The following is a 17,909-nucleotide window of genomic DNA, read 5'->3' as shown; positions in this document are numbered from 1 at the left end:
GGGTGACACACTGAGGGCTGCCTGGAGGAGGTGATGCAGGGCCTATGGGACCTCGGGGTAACACAGGGAGGGCTGCCTAGAGGAGGGGTTCTTTCAGCAGGCCCTTAATGAATGAGTAGAAGTTGGCGAGGCAGAGAAAGAGAAGGGCGTTCAAGGGAAGGAAGCAATAAGGAACGAAGTGGTGGGACTGGACCTGGCCTGTGGCCTGTGGCTGGTGAAGCAGGCAGGGACTGCGCCCTGGCACTGGGCTTCACGGGTGGGGCCACCCCTCGTGGTAAGCGAGGTGGTTTTCTGGATACTTGGGGGCAGCTGCAACCAAGGGTGAGATATTCGTTGCGTTTCCGTGCCTGTGGGCCCCCAGGTGACAGGGAGAGGGCGCTGCCTGAGCGTCTCTAGCGCGTGCTAATGACCACTGGGCTGTCATTTGTCTCAGGGCTACTGCTGAGCTGCCTTCAGTTTATGGCAAGTCGGTGTGGCGTTTTCTTGCAAAGGGTACAAATGCTTATTTTAAAATACCGTTTTGGTTAAGAAAGGGCGTTGATGTATGGGAAGCAAGTAAGTGTGGGGCAGTGGAATGGGCACATACGGCGTGGTGGGAACCGGGAGGGGCCTGTGCTTGATGAGAGTTCAGGAAGCACCTCCTAGCCATGGTGACGCTTGCCTGGGAGGCCGGGCAGCACCCGGGTTGGTCCCCTCAGGCCCAGGCTCAGGTGCCCCAAATGTGCAGGCACAGCCATGGCCTGGGCCCTTCTGATTCCTAATGTGGCATTCAGGTGTGGCTGGATCCAGGGTACACACTGCTGGCAGGTGCCCTGTGATGCTGGGCCTCGTGGGCCTCTGATGGGCCTTCAGTGGCAGTGGTGGGGCTGTGTGTGGGGGGCTTCCCCCCAGCCCTGCGCCTGGAGGCCAAATGCTGCCTTAACGGCTCTGACCAGCTCCAACCCGGCAGAGCCCCCGTCTCTCTGCCAAGGAAACCAGGGCCCCAGGAACTTGGCCTGCAGCAGGGCTGGTAGAGAGCCGTGGGCAGGACCCCCAGCTGCAGCCCTCGGACTGCCGCTCACAGCCCCCACCGACTCCCGTGTGCGGCGAAGCCTGGGCTGTGGGTCACGCTGCCTCAGAACCTCAGAGCTGGGGCCCGGGCCTCGGGAGATTGGAGACGTCTCAGCTGAGGCCCCTGGGCTGCCCACGCCGCCTGTCCCAGCTGAGTGGCCAGGTTCAGAGGGGCGGTGCTCACCCAGGCCACTCAGCGAGGGGGTGGGAGGCGGCCCAGGACCGAGGGCCCCCACTTTCAAGGCCAGGCCATCCCCATGGCACAGGGTCCAGGTCCTGGGGTCTCCTACCCTGTGGCCATTTTGCCGTGTGCCCCCAGGCAGGCCCCCACCTCTCTGAGCTTCTGTCTCCTCAGCCTTTGGGACCTCAGGGGGGACACAGGGGAGCCCTGAAGGGTCCTTGAGGCCCGAGCCTGCGGACCCTGCGACCTCCCCGCAGAGGAGAGGGTGGGCAGAGCAGCAGCTCCTCTGTGACGTGGCGGCCTCCTGGGGCAGCCGGGCGGGTTAAACGCAGTGATCCACACGTGGCGCTTACCACAGGGCGTGGCGCGGCAGGCAGCGTGGCCAGCAGCCCTGCGGGAGGGATGACCCTCTTGCCCCGTGGCCCCGAGCAGGGAGGCAGCAGTGGGAGCTCCAGTGTGGATTTCAGCCCCTTGGAAGGAGCCACATTTTGGCTCCACTGTGTGACCGAGGCTGTGGTATTTACAGGAGTCCCTATAGGCAGTGAGCTCCCCGTCACTGGAGGTGTACAAGCAGCAGCTGACTCTTGAGAGAGAGAGTAGGCCATTGTGGGGAGTTAATAGGAGCTCCGTGACTCTCATGTCTGAACTCTCAGAGAACAGCCGTAAGCAGTGATGGGACAGAGGCGGGATGGCTGAGGACTGGGAAGCTCAGTGTGTCCTGAGCAGGGCCTGCACCTCTCCTCCGCTCCCTCCTTGGGGACAGTCAACCCCTTCCAAGATGGACAGGTGCGTGTTCCCGACACACTGCCGTGCGCCCATCCTTATACTCGGCCCCTCGTTTTCTCCACCCCCCGTGAGGCGGGTACTGCTGTTCCCATTTCCCAGATGAGGAAACTGAGGCTCCAAGAGGTTAGGTAACTTGCCAGTCACCAGGACCAAATAGCAGAGGAGAAATCACTATTTTCCTAACCACAGAGACCCCTGCAGGACGGGGATGGGGGGCTGGAGATGTCCGCACCAGCCCTGGGATCCCCACCGCACCCCCACCGCCAGGCCCTCCCCTCCCGCCTGCAGCCTCCTCTCCGGGGGGTTTTGTCCTCCTTGGGCCCAGGGCGCAGGTCAGCCTGGGGAGACTTGGCGTGAGGTTGGAAACCCTCTCCAGGCGGAGAGATAATCCAGGGAGCGCGCCAGAGAAGCCGGCCTCTGAGGCTCGTGCAGAGGGGCCCAGGGAGGAAGGAGCCGCCTGCTCTTCCCTGCAGCTTTATCTCCTGCAGAATTAAATCCTTGATTAACCCTTATCTCCCCAGCAGGCGCTATCTCCGCCTTGGCGCCGAGTGTCCAGACACACGTACAAGATGATTGATTTCTTAAAGATATGCGTGCCTTTCCGATACTTCATTTATTGTCTAAATATTTTCGCTAACATTTCAGCAGGCCCCTTATCGAGCTCAGCTGATGGGCCCCGGTTCTCTCCCCTGTGTACCTCCCGCCCCTGATCGTCCTGTCACCCGCCAGGCAGTTTGTCGTCGCTGTTTGGAGAGGGAAGTGGGAGAGGGGCGACGCTGGGGTGTGGCAACCCTTTCCCACTGGTCTCCTCAGGCCCAGGCTGCTTGCAGGCCGGAGGGGAGGCAAGGAGTCTCCCCTCACAGTCCCCGCACACACTGGGCGTCGGGGGTGGTACCCCAGAAAGGACACAGCACGCAGAGCCTGCCAGGAGTCGAGAATTGGTTCTGGCACCAACTTGCTGTGGGACCTCAAGGTCCCCTAGGATCCAGCTGTGGTTCCACCACAGAAACCCAGGGCTTGGAGGCGCAGCAGTTCTAAAACTTGTACTCAGATGCAGAAGAAATGTTCAGGATGGATGGATGGATGGGTGGTGGGTGGATGTGTAGATGGATAAATGGATTGTATGTGGAGGGGTAGATGGTGGAGGGAGGGATGGATGGATAGACAGGTAGATGGATAGGTAAAGGTGGGTGGATGGATTGGTGAATGGTGGGTGGACGGGTAGATGGATGTGTGGACAGGAAGATGATAGATAGATGGGTAGAAGGTGGATGGACCAGTGGAAGATGGATGGACCAGTGGAAGATGGATGGATGGGTGAATGGTAGATGGACATGTAGATGGAGGAGAGATGAGTGGATGGAGAGATGGACAGGTAGATGGTAGTTGGATATATGTACAGGTAGATGGATGGATGGGTGGGTGGGGACAGGTAGATGGATGGATGAGTAGAAGGTGGATGGTTGACGGAAGGGTGGATGGACAATTAGAAGGTGGAAGGATGGGTGAATGGTGGATAGATGGGTGGATGGTTGTGGAGGATCAGTTGAGTGGATATTGAATGGATAATGGATGGTGGATGGACGAGTAGAAGTTGGATGGCCAGGTGGATGGGCAGGGGAGAAGGAGAAGGTGGCTGCATGGGTGGGTGATTGGATGTGTGGATGGATTGGTGGATGGTGGGTACAAGGTGTATAGAAGGGTGCATGGTGGATGGATGGGTGGGTGGGTGAGTGGAGGTGTGGATGGATAAATGGATGGCAGATAGACAGGTAGAAGGTAGATGGATGGTGGATGGACGGGGAGAAGGTGGATGGACAGTGGATGATAGAGGGATGGGTGGATGGTTGTGGAGAGGCAGTTGAGTGGATATTGAATGGATAAATGGAGGGTGGATGGACAGATAAATGGCGGATAGATGATGGACAGTAGATGGACAAGTAGCCGGTGGATGGGTAGATGGATGGATGGACAGGTAGATAGATGCATGTACAGGTAGATGGTAAATGGAAGGTTGAATGCTAGATGGATGGGCAGAAGGTGCATGGATGGCTGGATGGTGGATGGACAGGTGGATGGTTGATGGAGGGGGGATGGTGGATGGGCAGGTAGAAGAAGGATGGTGGATGGATGAGTGGGTGGTAAATGGACGGGTGGAAGGTGGATGGACAGTGGATGGTAGAGGGATGGTTGTGGAGGGGCAGTGAGTGGATATTGAATGGATAATGGATGGTGGATGGACGGGTAGAGGGTGGTTGGAAGGGTGTATGTGGATGGACAGGTGGATGGTGGATGGACAGGTGTGGTGGATGACGGGTAGATGGTTGGAGGGGTGAGTGAGTAGATATTGGATGGAAAAATGGTTGGTGGATGGACGGATAGATGGTGGATAGATGGGTGGATGGACAGGTAGATGGTGCATGGACGGGGGCAGATGGATGGATCAATGGTGGACGGACAGAGAAAGTGGATGGATGTGTGGTGAGTGGATGGGTGGGTGGGTGGGTGAGTGGGTGGATAAATGCATGGTGGATAGACGGGTAGAGGGTGGTTGGAAGGGTGGATGGTGGATGGACAGGTGGATGGATTGGTGGGTGAGTGGATATAGGATGGATAGTGGATAGACTGGTAGATGGTGTAGGACGGGTGGATGGGTAGAAGGTCGTTGGACAGGCAGATGGTGGATGCATGGGTGGATGGTGGATGGACAGGGGGTGGTGGACAGATGAGTGGATGTTGGATGGATGGGTAGAAGGTAGATAAACAGGTAGACAGTGGATGGACGGGTGGATGGATGGGAGGGTGAGTGGATACTGGATGGATAAATTAATGGTGGATGGATGGACAGGAGACGGTGGACTGATGGGTGGAAGGTAGAACGATGAGCAGAGATGGATGGATGGGTGGATGGGTGGGTTAGTGGATGTGTGGATGAATAAACGGATGGATGGTGGATGGATGTGGATGGATGGGTGAGTGGAGATGTGGATGGATAAATGGAGAGTGGATTGCCGTGTGGATGGTAGGAGGAGGATGGACGGGTAGATGTGTGGATGGATAAATGGATGATAGATAGACAGGTAGATAGTGGATACATGGGTGATAGATGGTCAGGTGGGTGGACGGGTGGACAGACAGGTAGATGGTAGATGGAAGGTTGAATGCTGCTAGATGGATGGTCAGAAGGTGCATGGATGGCTGGATGGCGGGTGGACAGGGGGATGGACAGATGGGTGAGTGGATGTGTGCATGGATAAAGAATGGTGGATGGACGGGTGGATGGTGGATAGGTGGTTGGATGGATGGATGGACGGGTGAAAGGTGAATGAACGGGTGTACAGTGGATTGATGGGTCGAAGGTGGATGGACGGGTGGATGGTGGATAGATAGGTGAGTCAGTGGATGTGCTGATGGATTAATGGATGGTGGGTGAATGGGTAGAAGGTAGATGGAGGAGTAGATGGTGAATGGACAGATGGATGTTGGAAGGATGGGTGGATGGATGGATGGATGAACGAATGGGCCCGCACTCACTCGGCCCATCCATCTGTCCAGTTGTCCCCCCATGGCTCACCCACTTTAGCCACGAGGCCACCGTGACATCAGTGAGAGCTGGGAGGTACCCCCCGGATGGCGAGCAGGGCAGCGGGTCTGAGCAGAAAGCCCCTGCCTGTGAGGCTGACGTGGGACCATCCAGGCCCAGCCGCCAGCTGACCCCCCGCAGATGGGCTCTGAGCGGCCCTCCACATGGGGCCCCTGCAAAGGCTGTCGTCAGCGGTCATCGCCTGGCAGAGCCAAACTCACAGCAGGATGACCCCAGGCCAGGGGGTGATGGGGCTCCAGTGCACGAGCCCGGTGCCCTCCTGGCGAGGCCCCTCTCCCTCTGCCTGTGAGAGGGAGTAATTCCCAAGGGAAGGCGCTCAGCCCAGGCATGGTGCAGTATGGGTCTTTCTTTGCCAGATGGGGCCATGCCTTGAGCTGCCCGTGTTGTGCTTCTCTTGCCTCGTGCAACGTCTGGTGCCAAGGGCGGAAAGCCATTGCCTCTGGCGATGGTGAGTGGGACGCAGGTGGGGGCTTCTCAGGACACGCTGAAAGAGACGGGTGCAGGCCCCAATCAGAGCCCACCCCAGGTCTGCCCCAGCCCCGACCTCCGACCTCCCCTCGACGCTACTTCATGCGCTGCACGGCGAGTTTGGGAACAGCCTCAGATACGGCTGTTACAGCGGATGCGGTAGAGATAGGGTTTCTGATGGTTATCAGTGGGCACAGAACCCAGACACTGACCTCTTTGTTGGGGGAACAAGGAGGGTTCTCAGATGCACCCAGAGAATTTAAAGTGGCCGCCCGCTGTCCCGGGGCTGGGTGGGGCGGCCTGGAGTCAGGAGGGAGGGACAGGGCGACCCCCAGGGCTGAGGCAGGGTGGGGGCTAAGCTTCTTGCAGACGCCGCACCCGGCCTGTCTGGGGCAAGCTGGACCCAGACCCAGACCCAGCAGTGAGCCTGGGGCGCCGGTGGAGGGGAGGTGGCCGGCAGCACACACATCTCTGATCGTTTTAGGCTTGCACCCCGCTGCCCACGGGCAGGGCCAGGAAGGGAGCCTGCCTCGGCCCGGTGCCTTCAACCACCAGAGAAAAGGGCTTCTGTTCCAGGGCTGCTTGGAATTGGGGGTTGGGGGGAGAAAATAAATAATAGGGCAGGGGGGCGAGCTGTAGCCCTAGCGCACGGCAGGGTCCAGCTGCCCGGGACAGTGCGCGTTGCCGCCCTGCAGGGACGGGGACAGGGGCAGACTGGGCAGGGCCGTGCTCCTCTCCCCGGAGCCGTGGGGCGCCGGCTCCTGCACCCCTGGGGTGCATGCGCAGGCAGGGCGGCTGGAGATGGTGGACTCAGCCTGCCCCATTTAAGTGGGGGCCAGGGCCCCCCAGAGTGTTAAGGGCTGGGGAAACGAGGGTGAAGGGCCTGGTGGTCGTACGGCCTGGATCTCCTGGCCCCTCTCCTCCTGCAAGTCGGGCGCGCGGCGCAGGATGCAAGCCCCCTCCAGGTCCCCACGTCCCCGTCCCCTGCCCCTCACCCGCCCTCACGGGCACCCAGCCCGCCCAGGGCAGCCGCCAGGCGAGGGGCCGCTCCCAGCAGGAGGCACAGAGCCGGGAACACAGCGCTGCCGTCTCCCCTCCACTCGGACGGACGCGGAAGTTCAGGGGTTCTGCAGCGTCAGCAGAGCCGCGCGCGGGCGCTTTTATCATGCCGCGAACACGCCGCTCCCGGGAGTGATAAGCATTAAACCGACCGGGAGGCTGTCAGTCTCAGTTTGAGGGTTTAGAAATATTGGGACGAATAATTAGATTTCATATCGTTACCGCAGCACCCATCGGAGGATCAGGCAGATTAATTTTTTTCTCCCTCCTCCACTCATTAATATTCATTAGAGACTCAGGGAGACCCTGGCCTCCGCCTCTGTGCTGGCCCCGGTCAGGAGAGCCGGGACGTGGGAGCCGCCGGTCAGTCGCTGCTGTGCCAGCCCCGCCCCCCAGCCTGCCCCCAGCTGTGGGTGACGGGGACCCCCAGCCCTGCAGCTAGCCGTCCGTTAAAGCGTGCTCCTTGGTGGAGACACTCGCCCCCCGTTGACAACCTGGCGGTTGCTGGCCTGCTGCCCCAGTGGATGTCAGCCTCCTGGGCCCAAAGGCACAGCCTCTGCCCGCTGTGTCCTGCTGGCCGAAGGGAATGGAGAAGCAAGGGTGGCGGGACTCCTGTTTGTCCTGTGTTTGTCACGTGACAGGAGGGCACTGTCTGAAAAGGAGGGCTTCACACAGGCTTCGACTTCCCAGTGCCCCGGGGAAACTGAGTCAAAGAGGGATGTGACCCACCCCCAGAGCAGGTGGCAGCACAAGGACGGTCGAGGGAGCCCGCGGGCTCGGGGCATTGCCGTTTGCAGAGGTGCTGGGCCCAGGGAGGGCGGGCACGGTGCTGGCTATTGGGCACAGGCAGGGAGTCTGGACTGGACCCGATGCCCAGCTCTGGAGCCCACATGGTCCCTGCAGGCAAAGCCCAGTAAAGCCGTGGGCTTGGACCAGGCGGGGAGGTGCCCAGAACACGTCAGGGAACCTCCCATGTGTCACTTGCTCCAGCCATCCCATCACGGTAGCTTCCTGGCCAGGTGCCCCCATCCAGGTGACGGCAAGTGACACTGGTCCTTCAGTTAGAGGTTCTGATACACAGTTTGACTTAAAAGCTTTCACTTGCATAAAACAAAGAAAATACTCCCGACACGAATGTGCTGTGCCTTTCCACACGGCGCCAGTGGCGGAGCTTGGGGACCCCGCCCCCAGGAGAGGAGCCGTCCAGAACCCATCCAGCCCTGGGGCTGCGGCCTGAGGGGCGGCAGCGGTCATCACCCTAACTTTCTGTGGCCAGGCAGGGCCAGGGTCTGTACCTCATCGCCTCCGTGTGGCAAGGGCCAGCCCCCTCCCAGCACCAGGCCATGTTGGGACAGGGGACGTATGTTTGCAGTGCTGCCTGGGGAGGGTGGGGGAGGGCACCGGAAATCAGGCCACCCCCTCGGGGGCCGCGGGCAGCCCCGAGTGAGAACCGAGCTCAGAGTGCTCTTCCGCTCTGGGCGCTGCAGAGGCCCGGCTCGCAGACCAGGCCGCCGGAGAGAGCGTGGCTGGGCGAGGGGCTGACCACAGTCTGCGAGCCGCAGGGAGGCCAGGTGCTGAGCCAGCCTCGGTGGGGGGGTCGTCTTGCTGCCCGCGACCTCAGGCGGCTGCTGGGCCCAGGCAGGTGGGACGAGGCATCTGCGGGCCCGCGTGCCGTGCGGCCGCTCCCACAGCTCACTCTGCAGGTCTCTGGGGGCCTGTGTGGGAGGCGCCTGCGCCCGGCCCAGTGCCCCACCAGGGAGGGGGCAGCAAGACCGGAGGTCCAGGTGTGCCTCCCCGCTCTGCCACTCACTGGCTGTGTGACCTTAGGCAAGTTGCTTCACCTCTCTGGGCCTCAGTTTCCAAGGGAAACCAGCGCCTGACCCATGGCAGGCACTGGCTCCCTGCTGCATGCGTGTCGCCAGCACAGCGCTTGGCACAGCCAAAGACAGGGAGCCCCCCCGCCGCCCCGGCCAGCCTCTCTCCTGCTGACTGTGTCCGAGGGCATGACTGAGTCCTTGCTGACCCCCCTCCCCGCCCCCAGAGCCCGGCCCTGACCCTGCTGCTGGAGGACGAGGCCTGCTGGCTGAGGACGCTGCCCCGGGCCCTGACCGAGGCCGAAGCCAACTCGGAGATCTACAGGAAGGGTTGGTATCCTGGCGCTTCCCTCACTGCCTTCCGGAGGGTGGGGGTCCCGGCTCCCCCTGGGCCGGCCCTTAAAGGGAAACCAGCCTGCTTGGGCCGGGCCGAGGGGCTGGCCACCGCTGCCACCACACGCCCAGCGCCCCCATTAATGCTCGCCTAGGGCTGGACAGGTGTCAGCCCCGGGGGTTGGGGAGAGCGGGCCCAGGCCAGGACTGCCCTCGGGGCCTCTGGGGGTGCCCGCTGGGCCAGGGCCCTGTGCAGCCTGGCTCCCTCCAGGAGGGGTCAGGAGGGCCATGTCCAAACCCAGCTGGGGGGCCTGGGACAGGTCCCCGCACCTTCTGGGGCCTCTGTTTTGTGAAGCCGAGGAAAGCTCTGCGCCCCACGTCCCTCCTGCATCCCTGCACCTTCCAGGAGTGGCCCTGGGAGGGCGGGGGACGCCCCCCCCTCCATTACAGATGAGGCAGCTCAGGTCCCGGGGAGGATGTGGGGATAGACACGTGACAACTTCTACAGCCAAGCAAGAGCCATCCACCGCAGCGTGGCCACGGGAAATCCACCCCCTTCCTCTGGGTGGGGGGGGACTCCGCTTTGGTAGAGTGTTCTGGGGGTGTCGCCCTCACCATCGCCTCCTGAACACACTGGACTAAATGTCCTGTGGGCAGCCTCGTTTCAGGACAGAGCCAAAGGCCACTGGAGGTGGGCAGGGGCAAGCTGGGCTGCTGCTCCAACACCCCCCCAGCCCCTCCCCAGCTGGGGGCCTCCAGGGCACAGCAGGGGTCAGAGCAGGTGCTGAGGTCAGCATCCGGGGACCTGAGCGTTCCATCTGACCTGCCGTTGACCCCGAGGACCTGGCTAGCACGGCACCCGTGTGCCTGTCTGCCCCTCTGTAGGGGGAGAGGACCCCGGCCCACCCTCCCTGCTTTGGGGTGCTGTGAGGGCCCAGGTTGGCAGCAGGTGACCAGCTGGGGGTTCGTACACCTGGCGGGGACGTGGCCCAGCTAGCAGTGCCTGGCCCGCCCCCCCTGCTCGCCTGGTCAACAGGGTTCATCTGCCCAGGCAGGCAGCACAAGGGTCCCTGCGGTGCTGATGCCAGCCAGGTGGCCTGGTCCCGTGGGGCCTGCGCCTCTGCGCCGGACGCTGGAGGTGGCCGGACCTGCGGGCAGCTCAGCCCGGGTCCTGTTGGCCAAGGCTGCCCCCCGCAGGCCACCGTGGCAACAGCCGCGCTGGCTGAGTCGCGAGGAGCTGGGAGGCCTTTCTAGGGCGCGGGAGAGCGGCTCCCAGGCCCTCCCGGCCGCTCTGCTCCCCTCTCCCGGAAGAGGGCCCTCCCGCTCAGACGGGCACAGGCAGGGAGGCCCCAAGAGCAGGCAGAGCCGGGGCAACACCTAGTCGCTCGGAGGAGGCAGGCGCGCCACGGAAACCAGACGGCCACAGCTGCGAACCCGGGTGTGGCCTCTCCCCGGCCACCACGCCGGCTTCGGAACCCCCGTGCCTAAGCTGGGGCGGCGCGGAGGCATGGCCGTGGGGGCCTGGGGCTGCCGGCGCCCCGTCACAGACGCCCTCCCCCCGCAGATGGCGCCCTCTGGTGCAGGCTCACCAGGCCGGTGGCCGCGGGCGGGCGGCTCAGCGTGCTCCTCGCGGCCGAGCCCCACAGCGCCCCCCGCCAGCCTGCGAAGGAGGAGCCCGCGGAGCCCGAGGGCCTGGCCCCCTCCCCCGCCGCCGACATCCAGCTCCTGCCCCAGCAGGCCGGCATGGCGTCCATCCTCGCGACTGCAGTTGTCAACAGTGAGTAACCCGCTGCCGGCCCGCCCCCCACCCCAGGCTCAGGGCTGCAGGCGGTGCCCAGCTCAGGCTCTGCAAAGACCGGTCACCACTGCCACCTGAACAGAGGAGGGCATGCGCCCCGGGGGCGTGCACGGGGGCCTGGCAGTGGGGTCCCAGGAGGGGCTCCAGGGTGCAGCCAGCGTGCAGCGGGCCACGTGGTGAGCGCACAGATGCTGACGGGGAGGCGGGTCTGCAGCAGAGCGGGCTTCTCACCACGGCGCCTCTGGCACACGCTCCGCGGGGTCCTGAGGGCCCTTCTAGACCACCAGCTGGAGAGGCCGCGCGGGGTGGGGGTGGAGTCTTGGATACATGCACCGTGGGGTGTCCAGCAGCAGCCCTGCCCTCGCCCACTAGACGCTGGTACCATCCCCACCTCCCAGTTGTGAAGGACGTGGCCAAGTGTCCCCTGGGGCAGAGCCGCCAGTGAGGAGAGCTGGAGTGGAGGGACCACGTTTGTCACTCACTCCTCCCCACAAGCAGCGGAGGGTCTGAGAACCGACAAGATTCGCTCGTTTCTCAAATCCTTGTTCAACATCCACACCAAACCAAGCGGTCAAGGCACTGGGGTCACCGAGGTGGGGACAGCTGCCCGCCCTGAGGGCGCCACCACTCCAGGGGCGGGGGCAGCCTTACTAGGGGAGGCAGGCGGCCACAGGCACATCCACGAAGGAGGGCAGCGGCTGGGGTGCTCAAGAGACCCGCGCGCCAGGGAGAGCAGCTGAGCGGATGGCCCGGGCCCAGCGAGACGGCCACCGTGGCCAGAGCCAGACTCCGAGGGTGGCCCCGGACCAGGGCTGGGGTTCCTTCTCAGAGAAACGACCGCGGCAGGGGACTTTCAGGCAGCAAAGGGTACGACCCCATTTAGTTCTAAAATTGCATGGCTACTAGAGGGAGACTGTAGGGTTGTAAAATTGGGAGAAAAGTGACCTTTTTAAGCAGGTCAAACGTGATGACGGCTTTAAGCGGGTGGAGGCACCATGGCAGAGGCCAGAGGGGCACTGGAGTGAACAGGGCCTGCCGGGGGTCGGGGGGGAGGCGGCAGCGCGAGGCCGGGGCTTCAGCATGGCCGCGGGGCGGACACTGTCCGTCCCATCGCAGTCAGGGTGGAGGGCCCGTTCTGAGCAGCCTGACCCGAGACGCCTGTTGGGCACTAAGTGGAGCCCAGGCGGCGACTGGGGGACACGTGCTGGGGCTCAGGGTGTGGTCAGAGTGGGGGAGCTCCGGGCAGGACGAGGCCCCAGGGGGAGACAGGACCTGCAGACACCAGAGCCAGGGGTGAGGGGAGGCGTCTGCCGATGGTCTGCCGTGGCCCGGCTGTGTTGAGACCAAGGGCAGGCAGCATGGAGGTCACCGTGACCCAAACACTGGCAGCCAAGTGAGGAGGGTGACACCAGAGGGGGTGGGGACAAGCACAGGCGGGCGGCCCGTCCCCAGAGCCTGCATGGAGGGACTGGGCCGGACAGGGCAAGGCCACTGCCCCAGGGAGGATGGGGTCCTGCAGGGGGGCTGAGAGAGTGGTGGTGAGCAAACGGGGGTCTTGTCTGAACGTTGAGGTTTCAGGAAAGAAGGGTGCTGGATGGAAGGGTCTCTCAGAGGCCAGGACGGCCACCCAACCAGGGCAGGGAATGGCATCGGGTGCCCGGGGGGCTGCCTCTGTCTCTTTTGGGGGTGGGGGGGCTGCAGGGAGCCCCGGGTGCTGGAGGGCTTCCTCTCAAGCCCGCCCAGGAGCAGCCTCTCTGGGCCTCGGTTTCCCTCCCCTTGGGTCTGATACTTTGTCTGTGAGGGCATGGTGGGCTAGACATTGTTTATACCAACCCCACATGGGCCTCTCCTACTGGTGGTCTAGAAGGGCTTTCAGAACCCGAGCTCCAAAGTCAATCAGACCTGGTTTAATTCTTGAGACTCCACCACTCTGGGCCTCAAAAAGTTTTCTCATGTGTGGAAGCAGTAAAGGTAATGCCGATCTTGAGGTGTCTGTGCAGGTTACCTGGGCTGCATCCACCCAGGACTTGGCCCGAGGTCAGCCCTGGGTTGGTGGGGTGACGGCCGTCCTTGCTGAGCTTTAGGGCTGCGGCTGCGGCCCACGCCGGCCTCCGAGGCTGCCTGTCCCTTCCCTATGCCGCAAGCAGCGGGACAGTCCCCAGCACTGGCCCTGCAGATACGAACAGAAGCCCACCGCTGGCCCCTCAGACCCGGATCCCAGCTCAAGGCCTCAGCTGATAGAGAACAGAGCTGCCTTGAGACCCCCAAATAAAAGGGAACTTGAAAACCAGAAATAAACAACACAGGAGGAAGAGTTAAGCCGGAAACACCGCAGGCACAGGGGCGTGAGGAGTGCCCGCCTCACTTGACAGACAGGTACTAAATTCCTTAAAAGAGGCACAAGGTGGAAACCTGGCAGCCCCCCCCCGGGGGGCGGCAGGCAGACCACCTGTTCAGTAACTGCCAACCAACGGGCTGAAAAACACATCCTAACCTGCAGAAGTTAAAACCCCCAAAAGGTGTTCCAGGCCCCTCCATTCCATGTGAAGGTCAAGGTCGAGACCCAGAACAATGTCTCCCCGCTGCCCTGGGTTCAGCCAAGGGGTGGCCGGCCAAGGAGCAGGGACAGAAACAACAGAACATTCCTTATCATTCTGCTGAGAAGCGGAGGGCTGCTGAAGCACCCACCAGAGAATCCTCACCAGCTGGCAAATCCACCCCCACCATCCAAACCCCCATAAACTGCAAAGGTAGAGGCAGCCCACCTGGGTTCAATGTGGTGAATTCAGCAAGTTCTGACCAGTAACACAAAGAGCCATCAGATGTTTGGCGGGTAGGGGGAAGGGCGGTGCACCGGGCAGCTCCTCGTCCTCTGCAGCTCCTGGCCTCAGCCCCCTGCCCACCCAGAGCCACGCTCACCTCTCGCCCTCCTGCCCCAGTGCTTGGGGCTCAGGCACCCAGCCGCCCACACACCCGCTCACACGCACACACCTGTCTCCTCCTCCTCCTCCAAGGGCACCCAGCTCCCCACACACCCGCTCACACGCACACACCTGTCTCCTCCTCCTCCTCCACGGGCACCCAGCTCCACGCCAGCCCGCGACTCCCATCGCCCCCACCAAGTCACAGAGACAATCAGGTCACGGACCCCAGCCTCGCTCCTTCCCTGGGCACCCCCAAGAGACCACAGTGTCTCCTTATGGGGCTCACTGTCGGGACGCAGCCCAGGGGCCATCCTGGGGGTCACTCACACCCCATCCACAAGTCCCCATGGCATCCTGGAGATCCGCAGAGAGGGGACACAGTTATCAAGGGACACCTGAGAAGGCAAAGCAGTGAAGAGGGACAGCCCAGGTCACAAACCCCCCCCCCCCCCCACGCTGGAGGACGCTGGGGCACAGCCCTCGTGTTGTAGAGGGCCCACGGCCTGCCCCGGGTGGTAGGCAGCCGGCACTGCTGCCGGGGCACCACTCAGGCTGCGCCCGCCTCTCCCACCCGCAGAAGACGTCTTTCCCTGCAAGGACTGCGGCATCTGGTACCGCAGCGAGCGGAACCTACAAGCCCACCTCCTCTACTACTGCGCCAGCCGCCAGGGCACCAGCTCCCCCGCCGTGGCCGCCCCCGACGAGAAGCCCAAGGAGACCTACCCCAACGAGCGGGTCTGCCCCTTCCCCCAGTGCCGCAAAAGCTGCCCCAGCGCCAGCTCCCTGGAGATCCACATGCGCAGCCACAGCGGTGAGCCCCGCCCCCAACAGCGTGTCTCCCCACCCAAGCCATGCATGCCCACTGCACTTACCCTGGGGTTGCACAGCTGCCGTGGGCGTGCCCGAGTGGCCCTCCCACCACGCCGAGCAGCCTCCCACAGGGCCCCGGGCCACGCGGCCCGCCTGCGATCAGCTGGGTGGTCGGCTGGGGGCTGGGCCCCCGCTGGGGTCCTAGGAGGCAGAGCTTAGGGGTCCTCCACACATGCCCGTGCCGTAGTCCTCGGCCAGCCAGGCTCCCTAACCGGGCCCCATGTTCCAGGAGAGCGCCCCTTCGTGTGTCTCATCTGCCTGTCCGCCTTCACCACCAAGGCCAACTGCGAGCGGCACCTCAAGGTGCACACAGACACGCTGACGGGTAAGCGGGGCCAGGAAGGGGGCGGTGGGGTATGTGGGGCGCAGCCACCGGCAGGGCTCTGACACCACAGCCCACCTGCAGGTGTCTGCCACAGCTGCGGCTTCATCTCCACCACAAGGGACATCCTCTACAGCCACCTGGTGACCAACCACATGGTCTGCCAGCCGGGCTCTAAGGTTGAGATCTACTCACCAGGGACTGGGCACCCCACTGCCAAGCTCCCCGCAGGTGAGCCCCTGGGGACCGAGGACTGGGAAGGGGGAGGCAGGCCCGGCCACGAGGGGTGGAGGAGTGGGGGGGGATGTCGGTTTCGGCCTCGACCCTCCACCACCTCTGCGCCCAGCCCAGCTCTCCCTTCCCGCCCTCCCCGGCTTCAGGTCTGGCCCAGGCAGGTCCTGCTCCAGCCCTTAAGTGTGGCCCCTGGGGTCTCCCCGCAGACAGTCTGGCCGGCTTCCAGCAGCACACGGCGCTGCACGGCCCTCTGGCCTCTGCAGACCTGGGCCTGGTGGCCGCCCCATCACCGGGACTGGAGAGGAAGGCCCTGGCAGAGGCCACCAACGGAGAGGCCAGAGCGGGCCCCCAGAACGGGGGCGGCGGCGAGACCCCGGCGACCCCCAGGAGCATCAAGGTGGAGGCGGCGGAGGAGCCGGAGGCGGAGCCAGGGCCCCCGGCCCTGTCGCGGACGCCGTCACCGCCCAGCGCCGGCCCCAGCCCCGTGCGCGTGAAGGCGGAGCTGTCCAGCCCCACACCCGGCTCCAGCCCAGGGCCCGGCGCGCTCTTCCTGCCACAGCTGCCCGCGGCGCCGCCGGCCTCCGAGATCCTGGCCAAGATGTCCGAGCTGGTGCACAGCCGGCTGCAGGCGGGCGCGGGGGTGGCCGCGCCGGCTGGCCTCTTCACGGGGGCCCCCAAGGGCGCTACGTGTTTCGACTGCGACATCACCTTCAACAACGTCAACAACTTCTATGTGCACAAGCGCCTGTACTGCTCCGGCCGCCGCCCGCCCGACGACACGCCCCCCACCCGCCGGCCCAAGGCGGCCCCCGCCCCGCCGCGCGCGCCCCCCGCCCCGCCGCCCGCCGAGGCCGACGAGCCGCGCTCGCCGCCGGGCCCCGGGGCGCGCGAGGACGAGGCGGGGGGCGCGGCTACGCCCGAGGCCGAGGCCGAGGCGGGCGGCCGGGGCAGCGAAGGCAGCCCGAGCCCGGGCAGCGGGGCAGACGAGGACGACGACCCCCGCCGGACGCTGTGCGAGGCCTGCAACATCCGCTTCAGCCGCCACGAGACCTATACGGTGCACAAGCGGTACTACTGCGCCTCTCGCCACGACCCGCCGCCGCGCCGGCCCCCGCCCGCCGGAACCACCGGGACCTCCGGGACCCCCGCGCCCGCTGCGCCGCCCGTGCGCACGCGCAGGCGCCGCAAGCTCTACGAGCTGCACGTGGCCGGACCCGCCCCACCCCCGGTCGGACCCGCCCCGTCCCCGCTCGGACCCGCCCCGTCCCCGCTCGGACCTGCCCAGCCCGTCGCGCCAGGCCACGCCCCCACGCCGCCTGCGTCGCCGGCGCCGCGGCCCGGAAGCGGAAATGGAGGCGGAAGCGGCCCAGACCCGGCGGAAGGCCCTATCGACCTGAGCAAAAAGCCGCGGCGCCAGGCTCCCGCCGCCGCCCCTGGCCCTCCGCCTGGCCTACCGGCCCTGGCCGACTACCACGAGTGCACAGCCTGCCGCGTGAGCTTCCATAGCCTCGAGGCGTACCTGGCGCACAAGAAGTTCTCGTGCCCCTCCGCCCCGCGCCGCCTGCGCGCCACCCCCGAGGACCCGCCCGCCGTTGTCTGCCCCTACTGTCCCCCGAACGGCGTCGTGCGCGGCGACCTCATCGAGCACTTCCGCCTGGCGCACGGCCTGCTGCTGGGCAAGCCCCCGGCCGGCTCTGGCCCTGGCGCCGAGGCCCGGACGCCCTCGCCCGCCGCCCCCCGCGACGGCCTCAACGGCCAGGACCACTGGGAGCCGCCCGCCGGCAGCCCCCGGCCCGGCCCGCCCCCGGCCACGTCCCCCGAGGCCGTGCCGGCGCCCCCCTCCCACTCGGACAAGGGCGTGCAGACCCCCAGCCAGGGGACGCCGGCCTCCGTGCCCAACGGCAACCACAGGTACTGCCGCCTGTGCAACATCAGGTTCAGCAGCCTGTCCACGTTCATCGCCCACAAGAAGTATTACTGCTCCTCGCACGCGGCCGAGCACGTGAAGTGAGCGCCCGGCGCTGCTGCCCTGCAGGGGGACCCGGGACGCTCCGGCCACAGACCTCGTCAGAGAGGCTGCAGGGGGCAGCGGCCGCCTGGACCTTGGCACTTAATAAAGAAGTTCAGTTTGCTGAGCACGGTGGTGGAGCAGTCTAGTTCTCTGAGCAGCGGGGCCCCGCGGGGAGGGCACAGGCAGGGCCAGCACCACCTGTGAGTACACACAGGACACTGCAGGCCGGAGTCACACACTGGCCCTAAGAGCTGCATCTCGCCCTGCACCCGGGGCTGATGGCACTGCTCTGGGCCCCCTTGGGGCACGGGGAGAGCAGGCACTGCCCTTCTAGGTCCACTGCTGCTGCCCTCCAGGAGCCAGCCAGAAGCTCTGGTTTGGTCACCAGACACCAAACGGAAGAGCTTAATCCTGGCCAGCGGACAGCTCTTCCACCTGCTGAGTCCTGAGGCCTG

At 64.5% G+C, this 17,909-nt stretch overlaps 1 protein-coding gene across 6 annotated transcripts in view; it reads left to right on the top strand.

Annotated features, from left to right (window-relative positions):
* ZFPM1 (zinc finger protein, FOG family member 1) overlaps nucleotides 1-17,579 on the top strand; it is a 69,746-nt gene extending 52,167 nt beyond the window's left edge. For 4 of the 6 annotated variants that reach the window (XM_082370086.1, XM_082370082.1, XM_082370084.1 and 1 more), the window contains 6 exons: nucleotides 9,190-9,292; nucleotides 10,860-11,072; nucleotides 14,595-14,828; nucleotides 15,117-15,212; nucleotides 15,294-15,440; nucleotides 15,590-17,579. In XM_082370086.1, coding sequence (XP_082226212.1) covers nucleotides 9,190-9,292; nucleotides 10,860-11,072; nucleotides 14,595-14,828; nucleotides 15,117-15,212; nucleotides 15,294-15,440; nucleotides 15,590-17,454 — 2,658 coding nt within the window. In that variant the 3' untranslated portion in view covers nucleotides 17,455-17,579. The remainder of the gene's footprint in view (nucleotides 1-9,189; nucleotides 9,293-10,859; nucleotides 11,073-14,594; nucleotides 14,829-15,116; nucleotides 15,213-15,293; nucleotides 15,441-15,589) is intronic. The other 2 variants (XM_082370085.1, XM_082370083.1) reach the window with 1 other exon arrangement.
* The last annotated feature ends 330 nt before the right edge of the window (nucleotides 17,580-17,909 follow it).

This window comes from Balaenoptera borealis (assembly GCF_965194805.1).
Source record: "Balaenoptera borealis genome assembly, chromosome: 19".
Lineage (NCBI taxonomy): Eukaryota > Metazoa > Chordata > Mammalia > Artiodactyla > Balaenopteridae > Balaenoptera > Balaenoptera borealis.
This window is presented reverse-complemented; position numbering and strand designations above follow the sequence as displayed.